Genomic DNA, 27876 nt, shown 5'->3' on the forward strand with positions numbered 1-27876 from the left:
TGTGTAGCCTGTATAATTAAATTGTAAACCACCCAGAGAGTGCTTTAAGTGCAACGGGGTGGTATATAAGCAGCACACTTTACAGCCCCTGATGTACAGCATACAGCATGAACTGCACTGCAAACTAGTCACAAGCTAAGTTTTGCCAGGAGATTGCCTTCCAACCTTCAATATGGGGGATAGTCAATTGCATTTGCTTTGGAATTTAGTTTAGGGCTATTTGTTTAAAACTGTTTCACACTAAATAAGAACTGAGTGAGAACGAGCAGGAATGCTCCTCTTTCCTGTTGAGTCTATGCCAGTGTACAAAGTTGCTACATTTAAAACTTGAATTTCCGAGATAATTTCCAGACAGGAAATTGCTTGTTTTTGCCCCTTTTGTATCTACCTCTTCTTTTATCCTACTCCCGTTTTTTCAGAACTAAATTGCATGTTACATAGTACATAGCCATGCACGATGTATATTCTTATCCGTTAATTAATTACAGGCATGGGGACTACTTGAGGGAATCTCAGTGTGCAAAGGGGAAGATATATCCTTTCTCTCTCTTGTACTGCCAACCCCCCCCCCCAAAAAAAAAACACCCCCAAGAACCCACTATTAGTTGTCCTCATTGGCAAATATTTGTACTGCTGTGAACCTGGCATCTCTGAAATCTGATGATATTTCCTTCTGGTGCATGAAATTGCAGTCTCTGATGTTTTGGCTACATGATGATTGGCATTCACCCCTGAATATCAACTATAAAGGAAATTATTGGGAAATAGAAAGTTACAATCGTATGAAGCTCTCATTCCAGCCCTCTCATTCCTGCTGCCTGTTCTGATTGGGAGCAGCTCTCAAGCACAGGTCTGTCCCCTCACCTAGTGCCACATCTTTTTAACTGGAAAACCAAGGAAAATTATCATTCCTATAAATTTCTACAGGTACAGAAAAGAGCAATTGTGGTTCTTCTTTCTGCCTGTGTTATTACTTGTAGTATAAACAGAAAGGGTGTCAGTCTTTCCTTCTGTGGAAATTTCCTAGTCTTCTATTTCTCAGTGTTAGTTCCTTTTCACAGTATGAAGAGGAAAAGAACACACCAGGATTTTAAAATAGCATTTTTTTTCTGCGTGGTTTTCCTCTGGCTATTGTTCAGTAGGCATGACTGAAATTTGTTTAAAAAATGTTTCTGCTTGGAATAAATTATTTTCTGCAAATGATGCACAGAGGATTAACACCAGCCCAGCTACAAGAGTGAGGAAACTATAATCTTATATAGATTTCTACTGAAATTTCAGAACAAGCTGGTTTAGGTCTTAGTGTCAAACTACATGTTTCATTAACTATGTAGAGTTCACCTCCCCTTCTCCATTGTTTGTACTTTAGGGTTATCATGTGACTTCCAAATCCAGAGCTGGACCAGTTTGTACAGACGGGGGAGATTCAGTTATTCTGCAGCTCACTGCCACCTTGCAGCATTTAAACAAAACAAAGAGACTTTAAAAAAGGCTGGGTGTTTGTTTAGAGCATGAATTTTGTGAGGGAAGCAACTGGGGAAGGAAAAAGTGAACCTCTGTAATCAGCACATAGAGGTCCAAATCCTGCAAACTAACTTTGGAGGAAACGAAAAGTAGGGGATCCATATGCTACATAATAACATCTATTTTGATATTATTTGTCAGACTTTTCATTTTTAGGTTCTGGAAAGATGATGCCCAGTGCCATATGCCAACATGCGCTGAACTATTAAGACTACACAGTAGAGAACTAAGCAATATATTTATTTATTGCTTTTTGTCCATTGGAATGTGACTTCTTGCCTACTAAGAGATTGTGCAAGTCCCAAACATTACTTGGCGTGTATTTTGGAAGCCAACAGTGTGCCTTCATGCATGAAACTGTGGTCAACATATGAACAGCTCTTTTCCCACTTTTTGATGGGAGAGAGCATTTTGAGAGGACACACTGTGGGCCTGTATATATTTTGTATTCACATTAGAAGGTGGTGCAAGCCAAATCTCACCAAAGCCTCACATGTGAAAATAACTGGTATTCTGAGTCCGGGTGTGGCTGAGATGCATTCTAAATCTGCGATTTTCTTGCCATAGCTTCATTTATCATCTGGCACTTTTCCAGAATGTTTTATAAAGAATGAAAGTACTGTAGAATTATTGAATCTTGAAGCTGGAAGGGGCCTGTAAGGCCATCGAGTCCAACCCTCTGTTCAATGCAGGAATGCAGCTCAAAGTATATCTGTCAGGTGGTTGTCTAAATTTTTCTTGAATGCCTCCTGTGTTGGAGCACTCACCTACTCTCAAGATAATTGGTTCCATTGTCTTACTGCTCTAACAGTTAGGAAGTTTTTCCTGACATTCAACCAAAATCTGGCTTCCTTTAACTTGAGCCCATTGTTGCTTGTCCTGCACTCTGGGATGATTGAGAATAGATCCTGCCCCTCCTCTGTAGGACAACCTTTCCAGTATTTGAAAAGTGCTATCATATCTCCTCTCACTCTTCTTTTCTCAAGGCTAAACATGCTCAATTATTTCAGTCTTTCCTCATAGGACTTGATTTCCAGCCCCCTGATCATCCTTGTTGGCCTCCTCTGAATTTATCAGCAACTTTCTTGGAGTGCAGAGTTCAGACCTGGACACCATGCTCAAGATGAGGCCTAACAAGTGCTGAATAGAGAGGAACAAGAATCTCACAGGATTTAGAGGCTATACTTCTGTTAATGAAGCAGAAATAGTATTTGCCTTTTTTGTAGCTACATCTGTTGACTTGTCTTCTCCTTGTTATCTACAATGCCTACAGCATTTCCTTCGTCCATCAAGGACATTACTTCATCAGAAAATGAGTTTAGATTGGTCTGGCAGGATTTATTCTAGTTATTAGTTTGTTTTCCAGGTGCTTGCATAAGGTAAAGGTTCCCCTTGACAATTTTTGTCCAGTCGTGTTATTTTCTTTAAAAACCACATCGTTATGCGAATTCATCGCTAAACGAGGCACTCGTTAAGCGAGGCACCACTGTATAGAGTCTTAGAAATCATTATTTTGTTAATATAATGTATCCATATTTTGCCTAATATGGAGTTCCACCTAGGCATTATAGCACCTTGACATGGATGAGCAGAAAATCAGTAAAGACTGTCTTCCTGCAGTGGAATTGCTCATTAAAGCCATTGATCAAAGTCTGTGAAATATGATTCCTGTTTCAAAATTATGGCCACAATTTTCATATCTGAATAAGGTTGAGTACAGGCTCTCACTTCCTAATTCAAACCCAAAGGCCAGAGATGGGAAACTTAGTAGGGAAAAGTTAACAGTTCATTTAATGGTTAGGTAAAGGTAAGGTAAAGGTTCCCCTTGACAATTTTTGTCCAGTCGTGTTCGACTCTAGGGGGCGGTGCTGATCCCTGTTTCCAAGCCATAGAGCCAGCGTTTGTCCGAAGACAGTCTTCCGTGGTCACATGGCCAGTGCGACTTAGACACGGAACGCTGTTACCTTCCCACCGAGGTGGTCCCTATTTATCTACTTGCATTTGCATGCTTTCGAACCGCTAGGTTGGCGGGAGCTGGGACAAGTGGCGGGAGCTCATTCCATCGCGTGAATTCAATCTTACGACTGCTTGGTCTTCTGACTCTGCAGCACAGGCTTCTGCGGTTTAGTCCACAGTGCCACCACGTCCCTTCTAGGTGCTTGCATAGTGACCACCTAATAATCTCTTCCAGAATTGTTCCTGGGATTGATGACTGATCTGTACTCCCCAAGTTCCTCCTTTTTTGCCATTTTTGAAGATAGGGACAACATTAGTCCTCCTCCAATACTCTGGCACCTCACCCATTTCCCATGATTTCAAGAAAATAATGGACAGTTGTTCTGAAAGTTCTTCAGTCAGTTCCTTCAATATTCTTAGATGCAGTTCATTTGGCTCTGGAGATTTGAACTCATTCAAGGTGGTAAAGTATTCCTTGACTATTTATTTATTTATCTATCACCAGCTGCAATCCTGCACCCTCCACTTGCACTTCCAATTTGTTTGGAAGTTCATAGTCTGTCTTATGGGAAAAGATTGAACTGAAATAGAAATTGAGCACCTCTGCCTTTTCTTTGTCATCTGTTATCCTTTTTTCAGCTCCATTGCAGAGCTGTGCCACAATGTCTTTTGTTTGTCTTTTGCTACTCATATACCTGAAGAATGCTTGTTTTAATTGCTTTTAGTGTCTCTAGCTAACCTCAGCTCATTCTCAGCTTTTGCCCTCCTAATGCCATCCCTGCATTTCCTTGCTATTTGTCTGTACTCCTCCGCCTTCTCTCCATTTCCTGTACATGTCTTTTTTGGTTTTTATGTCCTCCCTGAGCTTTTTGTGAAGCTACACTGGCCTGTTTTGTCACCTCCCACCTTTTTTTTCTTGTTGGAACTATTTATAGTTCTGCCTTTAGAATTTCTTTTTTAAGAAGCTCCCACCGTTCTTGGACTCCTTTTCTTCTTAGGATCTTCTGCTATGGGACCTTCCTTATCCTTGTTCTGAGATTATTAAAATTGCCTTTTTTTAAAATCCAGCAGATGTGTGTGGCTACACTCTGCTTTCATTTCCTTTGAAATCAAGAATTCTAGAAAGACGTGGTCGCTCTCATTGAGAGTTCTCCTTTTTGCCACTTTCCCCACCAAGTCATCTTTGTTGGTCAGAATCAAGTCAAGGATAGCAAATCTAGTTTCTTTCTCCAGTTATTATTGGAGAAAATTATCAGCCACACAAGCCAGGAATTTCTTGGAAGGGCCATACTTGGCAGAATTTACCTCCCAACAAATATCAGGATAATTGAAATCTCCCATCACTACTATATTGTATCTCTTTGAAATGTCTCCAATTTGTTTTTCAAAAGTTTCATTCACATCCTCTCCTTTATTGGGTGGTCATTAGTAGACTAACTACCACATTGTGTTTCACCCCAACTACATCAGTGCTCTCAATAGAACAGCCAATCTCCTTCTATATTTGCAGGAATGTATATTTTTGACATGTACTGCAAGTCTACCTCTCTTTCTATTCTTTTTGTTCTTTTTGAACAATTTATATCCTTCAATTGCTGTATTCCAGTCATTGCAGTTGTCCCTCCAAGTTTCAGTTATTCCTGTCAAGTCATATTTACTCTCCTGGGCTAAGATTCCCAGTTCTTTTTGTTTGTATATAGACACTGGAGATTGATTGATTTGTGGCCTGCTTTTCTTTGTACATTTTTATTAATATGTTTATTAATCTTAATGTTATTATTGACTCCCATTAGAACTGTTCAGTTTGCTCCTCTTATTGTGTGTAAGGCTTCATCCATCTTTACTCTGTGTTTGTGTCTCCCTTTGCCTTCCAGTTCAGTTTAAAGCCCTCTTCGTGCTGTGGTCAACCACATTCTTCCCATTCCTTGTGAGGTGCAAGCCATGTCTTGCTAGCAGTCCATCTTCTAGGAAAGTTAGCCCATTATCCCAGAAACCAAATCCCTCACATTCAACAAGAGTATTTTCCTTCACTTTCTATTCCTCTTCTGAGTACTGGTTGGATGGATAAAAAAACTATCTGGGCTCCACAGTCTTTAAGTTCCCTTCCCAGAGTTTCAAAGTCTGATGTGATCTCCTTGAAGTTACTCTTGGCTGTGTTGTTTGTTCCCACATGGATAAGAAGAAAGGGATATGTATCCATGGATTTTATGAATGCTGTCAATTCCTCCGTCACATCCATAATCTGTGCTCCAGGAAGATAACATACTAGGGTGGGTCCATGAATCTTCACAGCGTAGCCATCCCACACAGATGCAGTTTCCTATTAGTAGAGAGTTTCCTATTACAACTGCTCTTCGCATCTTGTTTTTGTAGGGTGTAGGTTCAGTGCCTCTGCTTGGCTGAGTTTCAGTTCTTCTCATGTACTCCTGCAATATCCCCTCTTGGACTTTGCCTCCTACTGCCACTGTCATGTCAGTTTTTTTCATGGTATCCATGTATTCACATAAAATGTGTGTGCACACCTGTGCGACATTGCTTTGGAAAGTTTCAGAAATGAAGGTGCCTCAGCCTATACCATGCAAGCACAGCTCTGTTTTCCTCAGTGTTTTGTTTTGGTTTTTTTTGTCCACCGCTGCAGCAACATGCGAAGGGCTGCTCCGGAGCCTCACTTCTCTTACCTTTCTTCTTACCGAGAAGTCTTCTGCTTTCTTTCCTTCTCTTTCCTTCTTCTCTGCCTTTAAAAAAGAGAGAGATTTAGAGAGGGTTTATGACCCCCACAGCTCTGCTATTCCCTTTTTTCTAGTGATTTATGGCCTCTGCCTTAATGAAAAAGTGTACCACAAGTGGAAAGAAAATCCACCAGTCTGACAGGCATGATACCTGCTTATTTTGCCCTGGGGAAGCCCATTTGGTTCAGTTCTGCAAAAAATTTATAAGAGTTTTGCCACCTTTACACTTAAGAATCATCCGTCTCAGTTTCCGTCTTTCCTTTGGTCAAATTCTTGTTGGTCGCTTCGATGACACTGTCCAACCATCTCATCCTCTGTCGTCCCCTTCTCCTCTTGCCTTCACATTTTCCCAACATCAGGGTCCTTTCCAGGGAGTCTTGTCTTCTCATGAGATGGCCAAAGTATTGGAGCCTTCAGGATCTTCAGGATCTGTCCTTCCAGTGAGCACTCAGGGTGGATTTCTTTCAGAATGGATAGGTTTGTTCTCTTTGCAGTCCAGGGGACTCTCAAGAGTCTCCTCCAGCACAATAGAAAAGCATCAATTCTTCAGTGGTCAGCCTTCTTTATGGTCCAGCTCTCACTTTCATACATCGCTACTGGAAAAACCATAGCTTTGATTGTGCGGTCCTTTGTCAGCAAGGTGATGTCCCTGCTTTCACCAATATTGCTAATCACCAATAGGCCATTGTAAAAAAAAATTTTTTTTTCAAATGTTCCTTGTGCACCCCTGCCATATTTTTACCATTACTGAAACATAATCGCCTGCAAATTTACAGGTCTGTAGGCCATGTTTTGACCCCCACTCACCTCAAAAAATATATTTCTGTTCAAAACAGATATTGACAACATGGTAGCAAGTTGTAAACTTTTTGCTTTATCTTTTATACATTGTAACCAAGGTAGCAACGAGTGAAAATATGGGGAAAAAACACCTCAGGAAGTAGTTCCTCCAGTTTCATCCACACTAAACATACCGGTGTGGCAAACCCAGACCTACTGGGATCTGCCACACGTTAACTAAGCTGCCACCAACCATTCCCTGTAAGAAGTCACACAGACCAGGGATGGATTTTTAAACAATAAAAAGAATAAGGTTTATTTAAATACACACAGGGAAAAATAAAACGATCAGGTGAATAACATAAAGTAACGTGGCTTAGTTTCACTCATACAAGCATACAGTTTGGTTCACCCAGAACCCTTAACTTGAAGCACAGACCCTGAACCTATCAGTTCTGGCTAACCAACAGACACCTGAACCTATCAGGTTGGTACTCTGACACACAGTAGTACCCTGTCTGACACACAGACTCCCACAACAGCTTCTTCTTCCCAGCTGCTGCTTCGTCACAACCCAGTGTCTCCCAGCATCATCCACGCTCCACATATATATACAGTACAGCCCCTCCTCCTGATGTCCCGCCTTCCACTCCCCATAGGATGGAACTTTCCCTCCAAACCCATGACAGACAGGTAACATCAGTGCTGTATGTAACACCTCCCCTCTTTATAAGTTGTTTTGTAGGGGGAAAGCTAAGGTGCTTTTCACCAAAAAACAACCTTGATAAAACACACAACAACAGTTATACATACCATATAATACTTACTTATCCTTACACTCTAAGTTAACCATAGCAATTATGCATTTAAACATTTACCATATACATTACATCAATTTACCTTTATTCATACAAACCAAATTCAAAACCAGGTACATTTACTTTTTATCATCAATATATATACATATAGTCCATGTTTTTTCGCCGTCTTCATTCTTCAGGTCTTCTTGACAAGGCGTCAGCAACACAGTTCACTGACCCTCTGACCACCTTCACTTCAAAGTCATAGTCCTGTAGGTTTAAAGCCCACCTCATAAGTTTGCTATTGTGGGTTTTCATTGTCTTTAACCATTGCAATGGTGAATGGTCAGTACACAGAATAAAATGTCTTCCCCAGATGTAAGGCTTGGCCTTCTGGATCGCGTAGACTATGGCCAAACACTCCTTCTCCACGGTTGCCAAATGTCTCTCACCTTTTTGAAGTTTCCTACTCAGGTAGGACACTGGATGCTGGTCACCATTCTCATCCTCCTGGCACAGAACTGCTCCTACCCCGCTGTTAGACGCGTCGGTGTAGATGATGAACTCCCGGTCGAAGTCTGGAGCACGCAGGACAGGATAGTTGATTAACGCCTCCTTCAACCTCTGGAACGCCGCCTCACAGTCGCTGGTCCACGGGATGCGGTCATCAGCCTTCTTCCTCGTCAGATCGGTCAGCGGAGCCGCAATCTCGCTAAACCTCGGGATGAACTTTCTGTAGTAGCCCACCAACCCAAGAAATGATTTGACTTTTTTCTTGGTGTTGGGTCTAGGCCAATCACGAACAGCTTCTATTTTGGCCTCCAGGGGTTTTATCACTCCTCCCCCTACCATGTGACCCAAGTATTTTATTTCTGGGCTACCCAGCTGACACTTGCTGGCCTTTACTGTTAGCCCTGCTGCACTTAACCTCTGCAGCACTAACTCCAGGTGTATTAGGTGATCTTCCCAGGTATTACTGAAGATCCCTATGTCGTCAATATAGGCCACTGTAAAGTCACTGAGCCCTGCCAAGGTCTGGTCCATCAGCCTTTGGAATGTGGCTGGTGCATTTCTGAGACCAAAGCTCAGGACTCGAAACTCATAGAGACCAAAAGGGCTGCAAAAGGCAGTTTTTTCTTGATCCCTGGGATCAATTCTTAATTGCCAATATCCCTTTACCAGGTCCAATGATGAGATGAACCGACAACCCCCTATGGTTTCAATCAGGTTGTCTAGCCTGGGCATTGGGTAGGCATCAGGAGTGGTTACACGGTTTAATTTCCTGTAATCAACACAAAACCTAATGCTCCCATCAGGCTTGTCCACAAGGACTATCGGAGAGGACCAAGGACTAGAAGAGGGGACGATTATGTTCTCCCTCAGCATCTCGTCCAGCTCCTTCCGCACCTTGTCCCTATAGGGTCCCGTTACTCGGTATGGGGATACTGCCTGCGGGGGTGCATCCCCTGTGTGGATCCGATGCATCACTCCCTTCACTATCCCCGGCTTGTTGGAAAACACCTGTTGATATTTACTAAGCAGCATTTTTAGTTCTCGCTGCTGGTCTTGGGTGAGTGCTGGACTGATCTTTACCTCCTCTGGGTTGTATTTTACTTCCCCTCTACCCTCCCAGAAGGGTAATTCAGCTTCCTCACTCTCAGCTGCTTTTATAGCAAATAGAACCCTCTGTTCCCCTCTGTAGTAGGGTTTTAGGGCATTCACATGAACCACCCTCCTTGCTTGGTTCTCCTCCTGCTCTATAAGGTAGTTCAGGTCTGACATCTTGGAAATGACCCTATATGGTCCTGCCCATTTGAGCTGCAGTTTGTTCTCTCTGCAGGGCCTAAGCCAAAGCACTTCCTCCCCTGGGTCAAAGTGTCTTTCTCTAGCTTTGTGGTCATACCATGCTTTCTGTCTGACCTTCTGAGCTTGCAGGTTTTCTGCTGCCAGCTCTAGATTTCTCCTTAGGTCATTCACCAAGGTGTCTATGTATGTCACAACGTCTTGTGGGTCATCCTGGGTGATCTGCTCCCAATCTTGCTTGATCAAATCAAGGGGCCCTTTCACCCCTAAGTGTGCAGCAAACATGTCAGAGTGACCCCTTTGTAAGATCATGGGGCGATACTTTTCAGGTACCACCAGCTGACTTCTGATCCCATCTCCCCCTTTTGAGATATTCCTCAGGGTTTCTCTATATAAAATCCCCTTTTCCTCCAGAAATCTCACTGGGGTTTCAGGTGTTAGCTGGGCGTCAGTCACCTGTTCAAAACACTTTTGGAGAGTGGCGTCTGCCTTTTGCTCCTGTCCAAATCTGCTGTCTGTGGTTAAGGTTTCCACCACAGCTTCTGAACTCCCCTCTCCTGCTTCCGTCTCTGGCTCATCATTACCCCCCTGAACTGTCCCTGTGGTGGCTTGTGAGCGTGTAATCACTAGCACCCGTTTCACATGTTCAGCCAGGTCATTTCCCACGAGCACGGCTGCTGGCAGAGTCGATGAAATCGCTATCCGCCAATCTCCCCTCCAGCCTTGAAAGTTGACAGGCACCTCTGCTACTGGCAGAGAGATTACCTGCCCCTCAATCCCTGCCACCTTCATGCTCTCATTTGGGATTATAAACTCCCTAGGGATGATATCTGGATGGCACAGGGTTACCTGGGAACAAGTGTCCCGTAGCCCCCTATACTGACGGTCAAGTATTCCTACGTCCACCCCTGCTGTCTCAAACAACTGAGAATCTGTTTTTATCAGCAAGCAGCGCTTTACCTCCACAAGAGGACCATTTTCCTCAGCCTGATCAGCAGCGGCAGCTGTTCCAGACTGAGTAGCCATGGCAACAGGCTCCCTCAGTGAGACTGAGCCTTGCTCTTTCTGGACACAGAACACAGCTTTTGGCTTGGTTCCACTAGACTCCTGAGGCACCATTCCTTTTAGCTGCTTTAATTTCTCACACTCTGAGATTAGATGACCCTTTCCCTGACAGAAATAACATTTTCTGGTGTATTTTGATTCTCTCTCATCTTGTTTTGGTTTTCCCTCCAAAATCTGAGGTCTTAGTTTCATGTCTGAGGGCTTCCCTTCACCATGGGCCCCTCCCCCTTGCTGGTTTTTCCCTGGTCCCTGAGAGTACTTGCTGTAGGTTTCTTTGGGTTTACCTACAGATTTCCCCTCACCCAAGGGCTTTCTTATTTGGGAAATAAAATCTGCGATCTCTGCGGCTGCTGCCACAGATTTCGGTTTCCTCTCCCTCACCTGGAATTTCAATTCCCCATGCAGGACTGAATAGAACTGTTCCAGTGCTATCAAGTCTTTAAGCTGCTCATAGGTCTCTGTCCCTTCCTGCGATAGCCATTTCTCAAGCAGCCTCACCAATTGGGCCCCCACTTGGGTAAAAGTTTGTTCTGGTTTCTTGGTGAGGGACCTGAATCTTTGTCTCAGCTGCTCTGCATTTATCCCATGTCTGGCAAACACCAGCTTTTTAAACTCTGCAAAATCTTTCATCAGTTCCTCAGGCATCTCGGCATAGACCTCAGCCAGGCTACCACTGATTAAAGATCGCATGATGGTCATCTTCTCAGTTTCCCTCACTGAGAAGTCCACAAACGCTCTTTCCACTAAGGAAAAGAACACCTCAGGACAATCTCCCTTGTGGTACACAGGGAATTTCTTCAGGTCAGCCTTAGACAATTGGCCTCCCTCAGAATCCCTATTATTATTATTGTTCTGGTTCATCAGTTCCAGTTTTCTTAATTCAAACGCCATTTTCTCTCTCTCCAATGCCAGTTCAAATTGCCGCTGTTTCTCCCTTTCCCTTTCTTCTCTTTCCCTTTCCTCCATTTCAAATTGCCTCATCCTCAGTTCATGCTGTTGGGCTATGAGCAATTTTCTAAGTTCTGGGTTCTGCTCTCCTGTGCTGTCACCCTGCACTGAGCCAAATTCATCCTCAGAACCTTGGTCAATCTGGGGGTCTTTCACTTCACTCATTTCGGCCATCTGGCTTCGAGTCAAGGGCATAATCCCCCCTCAGAACAGGCTGCTTTAAAAAGTCAAGCCTCAAAATAAAACGACCACTTTTTCCCTTCTTGCCTCAGAACCAGCTCTCCTATAGAGATTGCTGCTGTTCTTCAGCACTACTTGCAACAGTATCGAGTCAGAGCCTACCCCCCTCTGCTGGGCCTCTCAGCTGGCAAGCTAGATCACTGTTACTACGCAGTTTTGCCTCAGCTTTTTCCCGCCAAAACCAGGCTGCCTCAGAGCACCTTAATCTAAGTCTCCCCAGTTGGCACGTTCTTCTACTAGCGCACCTCCCCGTGAGGTACACCTAGAAGATTACCTACGCGCCTCAGACTGTCCCTGACTAGACCCCCCTTGCTCTGGGCACACTTGCCAAGGCTTTGCTGGACCGCTGGACAACTGGACCAGTCGTATCCCACACGCTGGCCACCAATCAATGTGACAAACCCAGACCTACTGGGATATGTCACACAGTTACACTAAGCTGCCACCAACCATTCCCTGTAAGAAGTCACACAGACCAGGGATGGATTTTTAAACAATAAAAAGAATAAGGTTTATTTAAATACACACAGGGAAAAATAAAACGATCAGGTGAATAACATAAAGTAACGTGGCTTAGTTTCACTCATACAAGCATACAGTTTGGTTCACCCAGAACCCTTAACTTGAAGCACAGACCCTGAACCTATCAGTTCTGGCTAACCAACAGACACCTGAACCTATCAGGTTGGTACTCTGACACACAGTAGTACCCTGTCTGACACACAGACTCCCACAACAGCTTCTTCTTCCCAGCTGCTGCTTCGTCACAACCCAGTGTCTCCCAGCATCATCCACGCTCCACATATATATACAGTACAGCCCCTCCTCCTGATGTCCCGCCTTCCACTCCCCATAGGATGGAACTTTCCCTCCAAACCCATGACAGACAGGTAACATCAGTGCTGTATGTAACAACCGGTACTTAGAAAGGATGATAGCCAAGTGTCTGAAACATGGTTCATAGGTAATTTACTGCAAGATTTGACCCCCAAAATAGGATCTCAACTGCCCACCAATTGGGATGTGCTTCACTACATTGTTTTTCTCAGTTGTGCGCCCATGTAGAAAGATAAAAGGGATGATGTTATAAAATTTGTTATCCTGAAGGCAGAACAGTTTTGGGAACAATCTGGCATTCCTGTGACACCTATCAGAGTGGCACATTCCAAAGCAAAACTCAATAATTTAATTGTGGAATATGAAAATCTTTGGAAACATAAAACAAGGAAGTACTTCCCAGCTGAGAGTGAAAGTTTTCTCAAATCTCTTCTTCTACTCTTTGACCTAGCACATGGCAATGCCATTGCTATTATAGAACATGACAGATACAGGACTGTATAAATGATTCTGGAAGATGTGCAATTCTTAGAAGATCAAAGATCATGTCGAAAAATGGAGTTAGATGATCTTGATAAGACACACTTTGCAAACGTTATGGGGACATTATATAATGAAAAATAAATTGAGTGTGCTGCGAGGGAGAAGCATCGCTAAGAAGCAGCTTCAACCAAGATAAACACAAGTAGTAGCCTAGAACTTGATAAATTTGGTTTAGTTGGTTACCTTGATTCAAGTGATTTGGATGGCTTGAATGTTCAACCTGATTCAATTGAAGATCCAGAGTTTGTATTTCCTTCAACTAGCAGTGATGTAACAGGTACAGATACAGTGGTGCCCCACATGACAACGATAATTTGTTCCAGGAAAATCGCTGTTAAGCGAAATTGTTGTCATGTGAAAAACAATTCCCTATTGTAATGCATTGAAACCCATTTAATGCATTCCAGTGGGGAAATTACCTCGTTGTCCAGCGAAGATTGCCCATAGGGGAAGCCATTTTCCGAGCGCCAATCAGTTGTTAAAATGGCTGTCCTGTGAAGCATGGGTCCAGAAAAGACAGGGCAGCCATTTTGCGGAGCTGAAAAAATTGTCATTTTGCGAACAAACGGTTCACGAAGCAAGGGCCTAATCGTTGTCAAACAAAACTCCCCCATAGGAAACATCGTTTTGCGATCACTATAAAGATAGCAAAAAAGTCATCGTCGTGTGATTTCGTCGTTCTGCGGGGTTGTTGTCATGTGGGGCACCACTGTACAACACTTTGTAGAAAAAGTTCATCAATTGCTTTAACCCTACCCAGAAATCCATTTACAAGCAAAACCATATCAACCATGGGAGACAGGCTTAATCTATCAGCCGGTCAACAAATAGCATTCATGAGAGCAATTCTTATAGAAGGTGGAGTTCCACTGGAAAAAGCAACTTTTTCAATTAAAAGCACATGGACAGCAGATAAAGAAGTTAGGAAATAATCAGTGCAAGCAGTTAAGGTTACATTCACAGCACCAAAGCACTTAACACTCCATTGGGATGGTAAACTGGTTCCAGACTTCAAAAAAAGAAAACAAAGAAAGACTAGGGATTCTGGTATCTGGTATGCCAGACTTTGAAGAAGGCAAAGTTCTTGCTATCCCAGTAATTACAAACATAACAGGAGAAGAACAAGCAAGAGCTACATTTGCCCTTGCAAACAAGTGGGAGATTTTAGGTAATGTGAGATCCCTTGTTTTTGATAGTACAGCTTCAAACTCAGGATGGAAAAATGGAGCTTGTGTTCTGCTGGAAAACCACTTTGACAAGAAGTTGTTTATGCTGGCTTGTCAGCATCACATATTCGAAAGAATCCTGAGTTCAATTCACAAATAATTGTTTGGTGCAACATCAGGTCCTCAAAACACCAATTTCATTCAATTTAGGGACTCTGGTCAACTATTAACACAGAAGCTGATGTTAAGATCCTAGAAATCAAAGACAGGTCTTTGAAACTCACTAAGGAAAATTCTATACAATCACTGAAGAGAATACTTTCTACTCCAGACAGAAAGAACTTGCTACCTCGTGCTGACTATTGGGAGTGTGCTGAATTGATGTTGATACACCTGAAAGAGGAATACACTGGCTGAAACCAGGAGCAGCACATCATGCTTGATGGATGCCGTCCATTTTCTATCCTGCAAAGATGTTGGCTTTCTGTGCTCAAGCAGGATATGACAAAGCCATGATCAGTAAAGTGGAAACACTATGCAAATTTAATGCACTATTCTACATAGAAAACTGGCTCTCTTCATCCATTGGGGCCAATGTAGCGTATAATGATCTCAAGCTATGGCATGACTTCAACAAGTATTGCAAGCATAATCCACAAGTTGCAAATGCAGCCATAAAAGCCATGGAAAGGCACTTCTAGTACTTAACCGAAGAATGTGCTGTGTTCTCTCTATTTTCAAACAGACTTTCCTCTTCAGAATGGCAGCAGATTGCTCGAACATTGCTCCGAATTCCTGGACTAAAAGAGTTTGAAAGGGGCCATCCAACTTTTCCTATTCTGAGCCACAGTACAAAACGACCATCCCTTATTGGGCCTAAATCCTGGTTCTTGTTTCACAGCATGGGAATTGGCACCGACTGGCTAGGAAAACCTGTTAGTGAATGGCATAATGATCCCAATTACCAAGAAGCTGAGACATATGTGCGGCATGTCAAAGTGGTGAATGATCTGTCGGAATGGGCTGTGAAACTAATCCAAGACTTCTCAACTAGTGTTACCAATGATGAAGCACAAAAACAGTTTTTATTTCAATATCGCCGCAAACAAATTCCTAACTTTCAAAAAAAGAAGACGTTAAAGAAATTAACATTCTCCTCCACAAAACCTTAAATCCAGTAAAGTTACTAGATATGATTGTGTGTGCACTATTAACAAACTTGCTAATTACTACGTAAGTACTTTGTCTTCTCTATATAATAAAGTGTCTTATGTTACAAGTATTTTTGGCATGATTTTAGTGTAGGAAAATGATGATTTATGAACTAAATCAGTTAATCGTGTTGGGCGGGGGTTAAAACATGACCAAATGACCTGAAATTTGGTGTACATTCATATTTTGCTGGTAGAAACAACATAGGAGGGATGCACCATATAAGTTTTTACAATTTTTCCCATATCTACATGCAATGGCCTAATCACCAATGCCTTACCCCAGCCTCCTCCTCTGCCAAGCACAAGCAAACAGCCTGCTCCAAAAAGGCAGGAAACCTCATCAGCAGTTTTGATGCGCTCCAGCCCAATACATCCCTCTACCACCATCACCTCATGTTACAACAGCTACAGACATATGCTTGGTGCCGTTCATCCATGCTTAGGACACTATTACCTCCAATGCCTGGGTTCTCAACACCATAACCCACAGATATGTAGTAGAATTTTCCACCCTACCAGTCACGGCGCTGTATCCGGTGCACTCCACCCTCTCCTGTCGTCCAGAAAGAAACCCATAGCTCCTGGCAAAGGAAGCCATCTCAAGAGTACCGCTCCACTGCACCTTAGGTGGTTTTTTTCTCCTGGTACTTTACGGTATCCAAAAAAGACAGAGGGCTCCACCCCGTCTTGGACCTATATGCCCTCAACAGGTTTATTATCCCAAAACATTTCCAGATAGCAGTGTTACAACCCATTCTCCTCCTGCTGCTTCACCAGGGAGACTGATTCATGTCCATAGATCTCCACGACATGAACTTTCATATCTCAGTTCATCCACAAGTCTGTCATTTCCTAAGCTTCTTTGTTGCCAGGATATCCACTGCCCCAGAGGTTTTCACCAAGTGCATGGCACATATGGCAGCATTTCTCAGAACTAGAGATGTAAAATTTCTGAACATTTCTATTTTTTCCGGGAGGGAGGTGGAAAAACAGGGAAAATCTGTTTCTTTGATTGGGGATCCACGTATCCACACAGTCCTGCCCTCCTCCCCTCTTGTTCTGCCCTTCTTCATTTTGTTGACTTGTGGCAGACAACTGGGACTGAGGAAAGCAGTGCTACCCTTGCACAGTATAGGCTGAGGCCCTGGAACTTTCTGAAGCAGTGTCGCACAGGCTTGCACACCCATTTTGTGTGGATACATGGATCACCATTGAAAGAACAATAGTTACACAAGTTACTACCATACCACCAGTAAGGCCTTTGGGAGTGACACTGAGAAAACCTTGCAGGCTTGCAGTATAGTGGCTCTTGGGCAAATGCAGTTGTTCGCGCTGTTTGTTTGTTTGTTTGTTTGTTTGTTTGTTTGTTTATTTCCTGCCTTTCTCCTTAAAAAGGACCCAAGGTGGCTTTCATCATTAAAAAGACAATATTTAAAAGCTAAAAATAATAAATATACAAATATTTAAAAAGAATCAAACAAGTTTTATATTAAAATATTAAATAAAATAATACTAAAGCGTATTTAAAACAGCAGAGCACAACAGTCCCCTCTCAGACCACTGGTCTACTAGCACACTTGTTTTGGGACCTGGGGGCTCCTCCCTCAGTGCTGCCTGCTAGCAAGGCTGGCACAGGTTTTCAAAGAAGAAGTGCTGGTAGGTACCACCTCTTTCCCAGTTTAGATCTCTCTCCTTGGGGACCATCCACCTGAGGCTCCTCCAGTATTGCTTAGGAAAGCCCTTTCTCTTAGTCAAAATAGCGAAACAGAACCTCCATCAAATTACTTTTTAATACCAGAAAATGTTGACAAACAAGGGTTGCTCTCATGTCATGCTGGCAGTTTTCTGGGGGCTTTTCACTGGCTGTTGTGGGAAACAGAGCAGACGATGAAGTGACTTTTCTAAACTGCACACTTAGCACAGAGAAGAAGTGGAGTTCTTTAGCTTTGAATATCGTTTTTCTTCCTTGGTGTCATGATTATTCTTGCAATATCCATTCTATAGAAGCTGGCAAATTAGTAAAGACTGTTGGTCTGCCTTTTTAGAAAAGAGATAAATTACTTTCCCAAGGTAAACACTGAGCACAGTAGAGTGCAGTGTGCACTTTTAGTTAATTTACTCCAGCATCATTTTTCCAGTTCAAATTAATTTATCATTCACATTCTCATCAGACTGTGATAAAATCGTTTTGTAAAATTGTAAAATTCAGTTAATTTCACCACCAAAATATATTTATCCCCTGGATCTCTCAAATGATTCCCTCATTTCACACAATACTAATTTTCCTTTTAATGCCACAAAGGGAGTTGGCTTAATTTATCCCTTAATAGAGTGATTTGAGATATACAGTGGTGGCTCGCACAATGATGTTAATTGGTTCCAAAAATTCATCGCTGTGTGAAACCATCATTCTGCGAAACACCATTTCCCATAGGAATGCATTGAAAACTGGTTAATCCGTTCCAATTGGAACGGATTGCCGTCCTTAAGCGAAAATCGCCATAGGAAACATCGTTGAGTGAAACGTGGTTCCCCAATTGAAATGCATTGAAGCCTATTCAATGCATTTCAATGGTTTAGCGAAGTCAATTTTTGCAAATTTAAGTGTGTCATAAAAGGGTCAAAAACGTTTTTAAATGCTTGGAATAGCTTCTGCGCCTTCTAAAATGAGTGCAAACTTAATTTGGCTTTGATCTGACTTTTCGTTAATTATTGCTGATTTTTTTTCTCCCCCACCAACTTTTGACAGCTGTCAAAATTTGACAGCTCCATTATTTCCTATGGGGGAGGAAAAAATTCACAAAAAATTAATGAAGACTCAAAACAAAGCCAAACTTACCTTGCACACGATTTAGAAGGTCCTCTAACGAACCCAAGCATTTAAAACAGTTGCTGACTTTTTGTTAATTCTTTGTGAATTTTTTTCTCCCCCATAGGAAACAATGGAGCTGTCAAATTTTGACAGCTCCATTGTTTCCTATGGGGGAGAAAAAAATTCAGCAAAAATTAACAAAAAGTCAGATCAAAGCCAAATTAAATTTGCACCTGTTTTAGAAGGTGCTCTAATGAATCCAAGCATTTAGAACCGTTTTTGACCATTTTAAGACACTTTTTAAAATGAAAAAACAAACATCGTTATGTGAAGCAGGGGACCTAAAAACTCATTCGCTATGTGAAGCATGGTCCCAAACTTCGCTAAGCAAAAATCGCCCATAGGAAACATTGTTAAATGGTGCATATTATTTTCTTTAAAAAACCATCGTTATGCGAATTCATCGCTAAACGAGGCAATCGTTAAGCGAGGCATCACTGTAGGTTGAAATTCTGTTCCATATATTTCATGCCATAAGCCTGGTAAAATAATCAGATGTGGGATTTTTTTGTAATTAAAACCTTTTTGATTTCCCTCAAAAATTTGGAGGTTCCATGGAGTCCATCACTCAGGAGAAACCATTGAAAGCCAGAGGATGAGAAGAGTCTTTCTTTTTTTAAAAAAAAAAGCTACTACCAGTAAAGTCACCTGGTTGTGGTGAATGTCATAAGTTAAACATCCCCTTGTTCCCCACCTCACAACCCCCAATTGTTTCTTCATAGGGAAAGGGATCCCATGGGAGCCTTTGGACATTGGCAGTGGGGGGAATCAGAAGTGTTTTATTTCTGAAAAATCTCCACAGCTGATGATCTCCTTAAATTTACACAGTATAACTGCATGAATGGGATTTCAGCCAATTTATTTGTATATGGGGTTTGTGTGTGTGTGTGTGTGTGTGTGTGTGTGTGTGTGTGTGCGTGTGTGTGTGTGAGAGAGAATGAGTGAGTGAGTGTGAGAGAGTGTGTGAGAGAGAGAGTGAGTGAGTGTGAGAGAGAAACACCCACAGTTTCTGTGAGGAGGGAATCGTTCAAGGGTTGGGACACTTACCTATTAGCTTGTAAAATACTTGATTGAATGATATTTTTAATTTGGCTACAGACATACATTCCTTGAAGCCAAGAATACATTTATGTAGCTGTTGGTATGCTACATAAATGTATTTAAATTTCAAAAAATTAATTATAGTATTTTTAAGTTGTGAATAAAGGATTGATCGTTTGACCATAGTCTGACATATACAGCAACAATTTTTTTTCAACAAATCAGAAACTCATCCCTGCTGTTCTGCATTCAAGACAGTAAATCTAACACAGTAGAAAACTACATCATGTTTTAGAATACAAGGACGTGAATCCTATGAATATCACTAGAATAAGACCAATGGCATACCATTCAGGTGTAAATCACTGCAAGTTAAGAAGCATTTCCTACTGCATATCTATCACATCACTCTGTGTGTGATAGAACATGCCTACTTCTTAAGTGACAGCAATTTGCCACTAAAAGTTACACCATTACACTGACAGAAAGATACAATAGAATTCTGAGTGTTTGATTGTGGTAGTGAGAAAATATGTAAATGAACCTAAGTAACTATAGATTTGCTCAGCTTTAATGTAAGGATAATGGTTATATCCCAACCAAAACAGACCTATTGAATCAACCAATTATGTAGGTTAATATTTATGCAAATCCCACTGATCCAGTCGGTCTGCTCTTATTGGGATAACTTAATATAACCACATAACTTAATCCAAATTATATCTTTAAAAGATAACCTGTGGCCCATCTTCTGGTTTTTGCATTCAAATACAATTCAGTTATTGTATGCATTTCAGTGTCTATATTCAGATTCTTTTTGTTGAGGATTTTTCGTCCTCTTCTGTCTTTCTGCCTTGATTTTAGTCCCAGGACAGAGGTAACACTTCTCATAGTGCAGCCAGCCCTGTATAGGCATTATGCCTGAAACTGTGGAGGGTTAAATGTGTTGTGGAGATGTAGAAATGCTGTAAGCCCCACCTCTCACAAGTCATTCAGACCTTTAAGTATTTATTGCAAAGCTCTGCAAAAGAGGCTGGAAGCATGTTCAGCTGAAGGCACTCACAGAGCTCCTACAGTCTGAAACACTGATGAATAGGGACTTCACCCAAATGTCATAGGGCACAGGGCTTAAATAACATCCTCAACAGCCACTGAGCCATCTGTGTTTTCAGATGTAGTGCCAGAACAGAGCCATCATGCTAAAAGGATTGGACCACTAACTGTGCACTTTCCTCTCCTAGAGTTTTTCATCTTGTGAACTTTCCAGCATAGGATTGTCACTATATTTACCTAGTATTGGCAAAGATTAAAACACAGTATTCCTGGCTTTATAATCTGAATCAAAATATGTTTGACAATCCTACTTTCAACCACCTATACAGTGGGTTGTTAAAACTAGGATGCAGTGACAAGAGATTGTTAAGAATGGAGGGAAAATGTGCATAAAAGTGGGGGACCACATCCATTTGTGGCTCACTCTTGACCCTTTAAAGCATTTGCACGTTGTTTCAATGACTGCTATCCTGTTGTGCAACTATGCTGGTGATAAATAAATAAACATAAATGGTGATAATGTCATCCTGTGGCTGTGGTCATCTCTATCTTAATTTAATTTAAAATAGCTGGATTGCTGATAGTGGTCCTGATCGGTGGTGGGGCCTCCCGTGGCGGTTTTCCAATATTAAAGGCTCCAGCTGTCCTGAAGCTCCCATAGGCTATCCTGGGGCAAAATGGATTCTTAGGGAGCCTCAGGACCTGAAGGTGGAGAGACAGAAAGTTTTAAATGAAAATAAAAATAAAGATTAATGGCACCAGATGATCCTATTATGACCATTATATTACGCCCAGCATAGCTGCATCAACTGGATTTTCACCAAATACATGTCCTCCTCATGGCCACTGTCTTATATTTTTAAATAGAATCAATATCCATGGTGTTTTGTCTTCCAGCCATTTCTTTTAAAGGAAACCAATTTATTCTGCCCATCCATGCTCAGTTGCCAACCAATAAACATGACTGCATGTACTGTGCATCCTCCATAAAGAGCACCCAATTGTGGGGATACCAAACACATTGCTAGGTATACCATTTGTGCATGGATGTATGGTGCCTGCCCTTCTCTTCTATAGAATATCATTGGGGGGGGGGGAAATACTGTGAGGTAAAAGAAGAAAGCTGAGTGCATGGACTGGTGAAACACTGGGCGTCAAATGGGCATTGTTACATAGATATCAAAACTTGTAGGATATTTAATCCATTGATTTGAGGTTTGTGTAAATTAGAACCAGAAGTAAGAGTACTATAGATTATAGAAAATACAGTATATATCTATGATATTTGCAAACCACATGTTTTATCATAGTAGACCCTCACAGGTTATGCATGACCACTGCTTATATGGTGTGAATATAGAATTGCTTGCTATTCCTTGGGGGTGACAAAAAAGTGGGTTACTTTTAAGCAAACTTAAGTTATATCATCACTTTAAAGAAAGATATATCTATATATTTACAGAATTTTTCCCCCATTTTTTGTTATAATTTTTTAGGTGCTTCAGAGCTGGGCCCATTTTCAGATCCCAGGCAGTTTACAAGCATTTCATCCCTCACTGAGAGCCGCTTCTCCAACCCACGAATGCACTATCCAGCCACCTTTACTTATACACCGCCAGTCACCTCAGGCATGTCATTGGGTATGTCAGCCACCACTCATTACCACACCTACTTACCACCACCTTACCCAGGCTCTTCCCAAAACCAAAGTGGACCATTCCAGACCAGCAGCACTCCATATCTCTACTATGGCACATCATCAGGATCATACCAGTTCCCCATGGTGCCAGGGGGAGACCGCTCCCCTTCCAGAATGCTTTCTCCCTGTACCACCACATCCAACGGCAGCACATTATTAAACCCTAACTTGCCTAACCAGAATGATGGTGTGGAGGCTGATGGAAGCCACAGCAGCTCCCCAACAGTGTTGAATTCTAGTGGCAGAATGGATGAGTCTGTTTGGAGGCCATACTGAAATTTCATCTGCATGGCCTAAAGTCTATGAGCCAAAAACAAACAGCTAATTATAAAGTGCCTGTTTCTTGTTTTGGTTTGTTTTTAAATAGATTCTGTTGATACGTGCACTTATATAGCTGGGATATTAACAGCTAATTATAAACATACAACATGAGAATGATCTTCCACATTGTAGTTTGGTCTATGTGGATTAAAGCACATCTCCTTTTCCTCTTGGGAACATTTGTCTGGGTTTTATATAGATAAATGTAATGATTCCAAAACAACAACAAAAAAGGCCTATTCTGTCCAGACGTGAAAAGGGGGGAAAAGCAAGGGTTTCTTTTGTGTGTGTTTTTGCCAAGAAACAAGAAAAGGACTTCGACTAATTATCAAGCCTATGCATTACTTGTTGTTCAAAATAAAGCAGGAACAACAACAAACACCTTGAACATCAGGTACAGTTGCAGCCATACAATATACTGGAGCCCCCCCTATGCATGCTCAGTGCAATTCATCTGTTTCTGCTTTCAGAAGAAACACTTCAGTTTATAGCAAAGTATATCCAGCTTACAGTAACTCTTCAACCATCTTACCAGAGCCTTGCAGCAAAAACTTTTAAGATGCATGGCTTATTTTCTGCTGAAAGAGCATCCCAGAACATACCAAGACAAGCTTTGTTTTGTCTTACGCATTTGTGTTATTAATTTTGCCTTAATCAAGTTAATTAAAAAAATCTTGGGGGCAAACCCCCTAAAACAAAGAAATAAACAAAAAAAGAAACCTCAAAACTTTATTTCTTATGCAAGAAACAAAAGATAATGGCAATATATCTTACTCAAACCAAAACAGTGTCAGTAAATATGTGTGTTTGGCTATCTTGTTTTATTTTATTAACTTATAAACATGTAAAATTGAGGTTATTTGCAAAAAAATGATTTGTATAATTTTAAAGAAATATTTATAATTATTTAACGATATTTGGTCCCTTTAAAGTTTTCTTAATGTAATGATGTGCTGACTTCGGTCTCTAAAAATGTTTGTTGTTTTTAAATCATGGCAGCCTTTGAATGGTATAAAATCTCAAGGCTATGTCCTGGTATAAACTAGCTGTGATGCAATTTTTTAAAAAAATGCTTCCATCTCAAAGGAATTTTGGTATAGCATGTTGTTTTTATTTATGAAGGAGATACCGCCTACATGTTATTGGATATATTTGGTTGCCTTTTTTAATCACTCAAAAATGAACTGGAAAGATCAATAAAATGAGAGGGAAAACATTTTGGATACACTTCATTGTAGCTCTTTTGAGTTTAATTGGCAGGACTCACAAGTTTTATAGTGTTCTGCTCAGACTCTGCCTCACAGAGGTGCAGCCCTTCTGCCCACCCGAAGCCCTTTCCCCTCAAGATGGGTGAAAGAGAATATGAAATGGTAGGAGAGCAAAAGGAGTAAGGGACTGCTAACCTGAAAGAAACATTGCTTCTCCTTCATATAGACAGACATATGTTTTCTCTACTTGTTCATGAGTAGAAGTGTATGATTAGAATCCAGCCAGTGGCTAGAATCCTATTTTTTGCATAGACTGGCATAAGAGCAATGCCACAAATCGCTGTGGTGATTTGCCTCTGCTTAAAACGTTGCAGCTTGTATCCCTCATCACATGCCAAGTAATGTCACTTGTGTGTGAAAAGGAATAACAAGCAGTGACTCTTTAAGTAGTGACAATTGTCTGCTCAGATTTATGCTGGTGCACTTAAACCGATGTGTATAAGTAGTAGGATTCAGTCCATGCTGGTGAAATTCCAAAATTTCTTAGATTTTGATCAACATTTGAAAAGCAGCTTTGTAAGGCCGAGAAAAGGGGCAAGGCCTTAAGGGAGGGTGTTAAACAGTGCCAAGAGTTTTCAAATAAAGTATCAACAAACCCATTCAAGGGTTATGTTCACTGATCATACAGGTCTTATTTAGTGTGAAATACTAAAATAATAATGCTTTCTGATTTATTTTTTTAAAAAAAATATTTTCAGGAGATGTTAGCCAAGAATAAGCACAAGAGAACCACTGCGGTACAGAGTTATATTCTGCTGGCCTGGCATTCAGGAATATTTAAATGTTCATGCTTGAATACTGAACATGAAAGACCCCTCAAGGCTACACATTTAGTTGCTAATTGTGATACATTATATACCTGGGACTCTTAATCCACCCTCTGTCACTTCCGAACTCCATATTGCCAGGATGATGAGCAGGATTAGCTGTGTGTCAAGGGCCTGCGATCCAAAGCTTTCAGAATTCTTTCAGGCTTTTTCTTTAAAATTTATTGGGCACCAAGTTCATTTGGCACTTTAGACGAAGTCTAGTAACCTGCCTCTGTTCAACAGACTTGTGTGTGTGCTCAGTTTAAACAAGATGGGGGCTGTGGGCAAAATAGAGCAGGTCATACTTTGACTCCTTTAAAAGGAGGCACCAGCTTCTTGGAAGGAATTGCCATATTCTCGTCTTTGCCATATTCTCTTTGCACTGCTTTTCTCCTCAGCTGCCTGCAGTAACCACTGTTTTCTTTGGACTGTAGTGCTGCTGGAATAGATGGTGTCTATGGGCTATATTTTGGCCACCTAGACAATAAGAAATGGTGACACATATTTACCCTCAAGGGGTGGGGCTCACCTCAGCATTTCAGGATGGGACATCTCTGCCACTAGAATTGTGGGTCACCCCTGCATAATAATTTAATTGGAAAATGGCACGTTGGTTACTAAGGCAGCCCACCAGAAAGATTCCACATTTCCTGCCTATTTAATGTGATTAACTTGCTCTTTAAAAAATCTTTGCCTTCTAATTCTTATACATCAAGTCCTTTCTTGCAAGTAAGAGACACTTTTCTGATGTGTAAGTTTTCCTTCAAAGATGGAAGCTGATACTGATCCTATTTATTGTTTGTGGTAGCTTGAAGCATACCCTTGTCCATTTATTTGTATCTGTAAGATAAGTGTGTTCATTTCAGCAGCCCTTAAAAGAGCTAGTGTCTGGTTACACATTTCAAGGTTTGTGGGATTTTTGTTGCTGATTAATAAGCAAGAAAAAAAAGGAAAATGAGCTTCCAGTGCAAAAGCTGATGTATATTTAATAAAAGGTACTATATTTGTACATTATTTTTATTGCTGAAAAGGGCTTTTAAAAATATGCTGTACGGATCTTAAGTAATTTTGTAGGGATATTTTTGTGTTGTAACAGAGGCTGCAGGCAGCAACCCAAATACATTTTAAAAATAAGCAAACAAGAAATGTGTTCTTGTACAATTCAAGTACAGCTTTATATTCTTGGATTTAATCCAGCATAGATCATTTCTCTGTTTTCTCCTATACCTATAGTAATTTTCTTTATTGTCACATTTTAAAACTGGATCATTTGAAATTAAAACTCTGAATCACTCAGGTGTGCAGTTTTGTTTGCCCCAAATTCATCCCCTTCTAATGTGATTGCACAAATTAAAAAGTTCATTGTGCAAGTTAGAAGTAGCCCATAATAATTGAAGGGCTGGCAAGAAAGAACATTGATAAGCACCTTTGATAAGCACAAGGCCCATCTTTCTTGTCTTTTGTTTAATGTAAGTTGTTTTCAGCAGGGACTTCTTTATTCAGTCTTGAATGGTTCCTGATTCTTAGAAATACATGCATAAATATAATAAATATGTTATGCTTCTAAGTCTGCATCTGGTGTAAACTCATAATTAGTATAAAATTACTCAAGTATATCACTTGTTTTGAGACCATCATCACTTCATCTCTCCTTTAGGAAGGCAGTATATGACATTGTTCCTACAATAAAATTATATGGGCTGTTATTAGTACCTTAAGGATCAGAATTATTTGGCAAGAAGAATTCTGGTCTGGTTTGTGAAATTTATATAAAATTGCATGTGCAAACCTGTTTTAAAAATATGTACCAAAGATCTATTTACAGAGGATAAGAATAAATTTCCTTGGATAAAGTACACAATTTAAACCCAATCTTGAGCGAGATTAGCAAGGGATTGGGTTTATAGATGGTCAGCTAGGAACCACTTTCTGCAGAGCCCTTTGAGAGCCCTTTCTAAAAATATTCCATTTAATTCTGAGCTCCAGCTGGCAGTCTCCTAAGCATGCTCATCGCTTCTTCCAACCTCTCCATGCCATGTTTTGCACTGTAACATTTATAATGTTCCTCTTTATTGTTGGATCCTGCCATTCGAATCTTGATGATCTAATCTACCAGGAGTCACAGAGAAGCCATGAACAAAACCCAAAAATTAAACCTTTGTTAAGTCATGAGCAAAGATAAAACAAAACCAGGTTTTGTAAACTCTTATGTTTGGTAATACATTTAATTTCGGCATGTTCAACCTGACATTCTTATGTTTTTATTGTTGTTGCAGTGCTTCTAAGTAGATCACCCAAAAATAATATTTCAAAAATAATTTTGTTTCACCGGTACACTAAACAATATTCCACATTCTTTTTACTTAAAATATGCTTTACCAGTCCTGAATTTCTGCTGGAACAAAATATTTGTAACATTTCCTGTAAATACAAGCTTTAAGTTCTTTCATTTTTTTTACCCAGTTGCTGTTGCCCAAGATTTGCTTCTCATGTGCACATATTTGTACAAATGTGTTCTTTGTGCTGCAGACAGCGATTGTGGAAAGAGTTACTTTGTTTTCAAAGGGACTATTTGTATTGTATGTTGCAACTGTAAATTGAATTTGTTTGGCATTCTCTCATGATTGTAATATTAATTTTGAGGTTTGAATCTCATTTTAAATAAAATGGCTTTTCTTTTTGTTAATGATGTTGTTTGTTTCTTTGGTTTTGCATCTCCATATTTATCTAGTTTGTATTTGTATATAAACTAGAGCTGTCTGGAGCCAGTGTGTACTTGAATATCATACCATTCTTTGCATATTAGAAAGTTATTATTTTGAAAGAAGACTTCCATAATCTTAGGTAGAATTACATGGAATTCATAATGTAGAACACAGGGCAAATATCAATATATCACCCTGATATGGAAAATAGAATTCATAGTAATCCTGATTTGTTCTTTACCATCAAAGTAACTTCATGGTCTCTGTGTGGAATTGGTGGGTGAAGTGGAAAACCCCAGATATTGCTGGATTGCAACTTCCAGCATTCCCCACCATTGCCTATCTTATGATATCTGGAGGATGGCACATTGCATAACCTGGTTTAAAAGGAACTCTCTTTTTATAAAATAAAGCAACAAGAATTTTTGGCAAATTGTATGCTGATCTTGTCATCTCTGTATTTAGAACTTTAAGGAATGGGAGTAGGGGAAATGACATTGCAT

At 40.8% G+C, this 27876-nt stretch overlaps 1 protein-coding gene across 9 annotated transcripts in view; it reads left to right on the forward strand.

Annotated features, from left to right (window-relative positions):
- RUNX2 (RUNX family transcription factor 2) overlaps window positions 1–27876 on the forward strand; it is a 324192-nt gene that overhangs the window by 170682 nt on the left and 125634 nt on the right. For 3 of the 9 annotated variants that reach the window (XM_020801514.3, XM_020801515.3, XM_073004377.2), the window contains one exon: window positions 22068–27354. The exons of 5 other annotated variants lie outside the window; for them this stretch is intronic. In XM_020801514.3, the coding sequence (XP_020657173.3) occupies window positions 22068–22546 (479 nt within the window). In that variant the 3' untranslated portion in view covers window positions 22547–27354. Of the gene's footprint in view, window positions 1–15136; window positions 17846–22067; window positions 27355–27876 lie in introns of those variants that run through there. One more of the 9 variants, XM_078377959.1, reaches the window with a different exon arrangement.

Source organism: Pogona vitticeps, chromosome 1 (genome assembly GCF_051106095.1).
Source record: "Pogona vitticeps strain Pit_001003342236 chromosome 1, PviZW2.1, whole genome shotgun sequence".
NCBI classification, from domain to species: domain Eukaryota; kingdom Metazoa; phylum Chordata; class Lepidosauria; order Squamata; family Agamidae; genus Pogona; species Pogona vitticeps.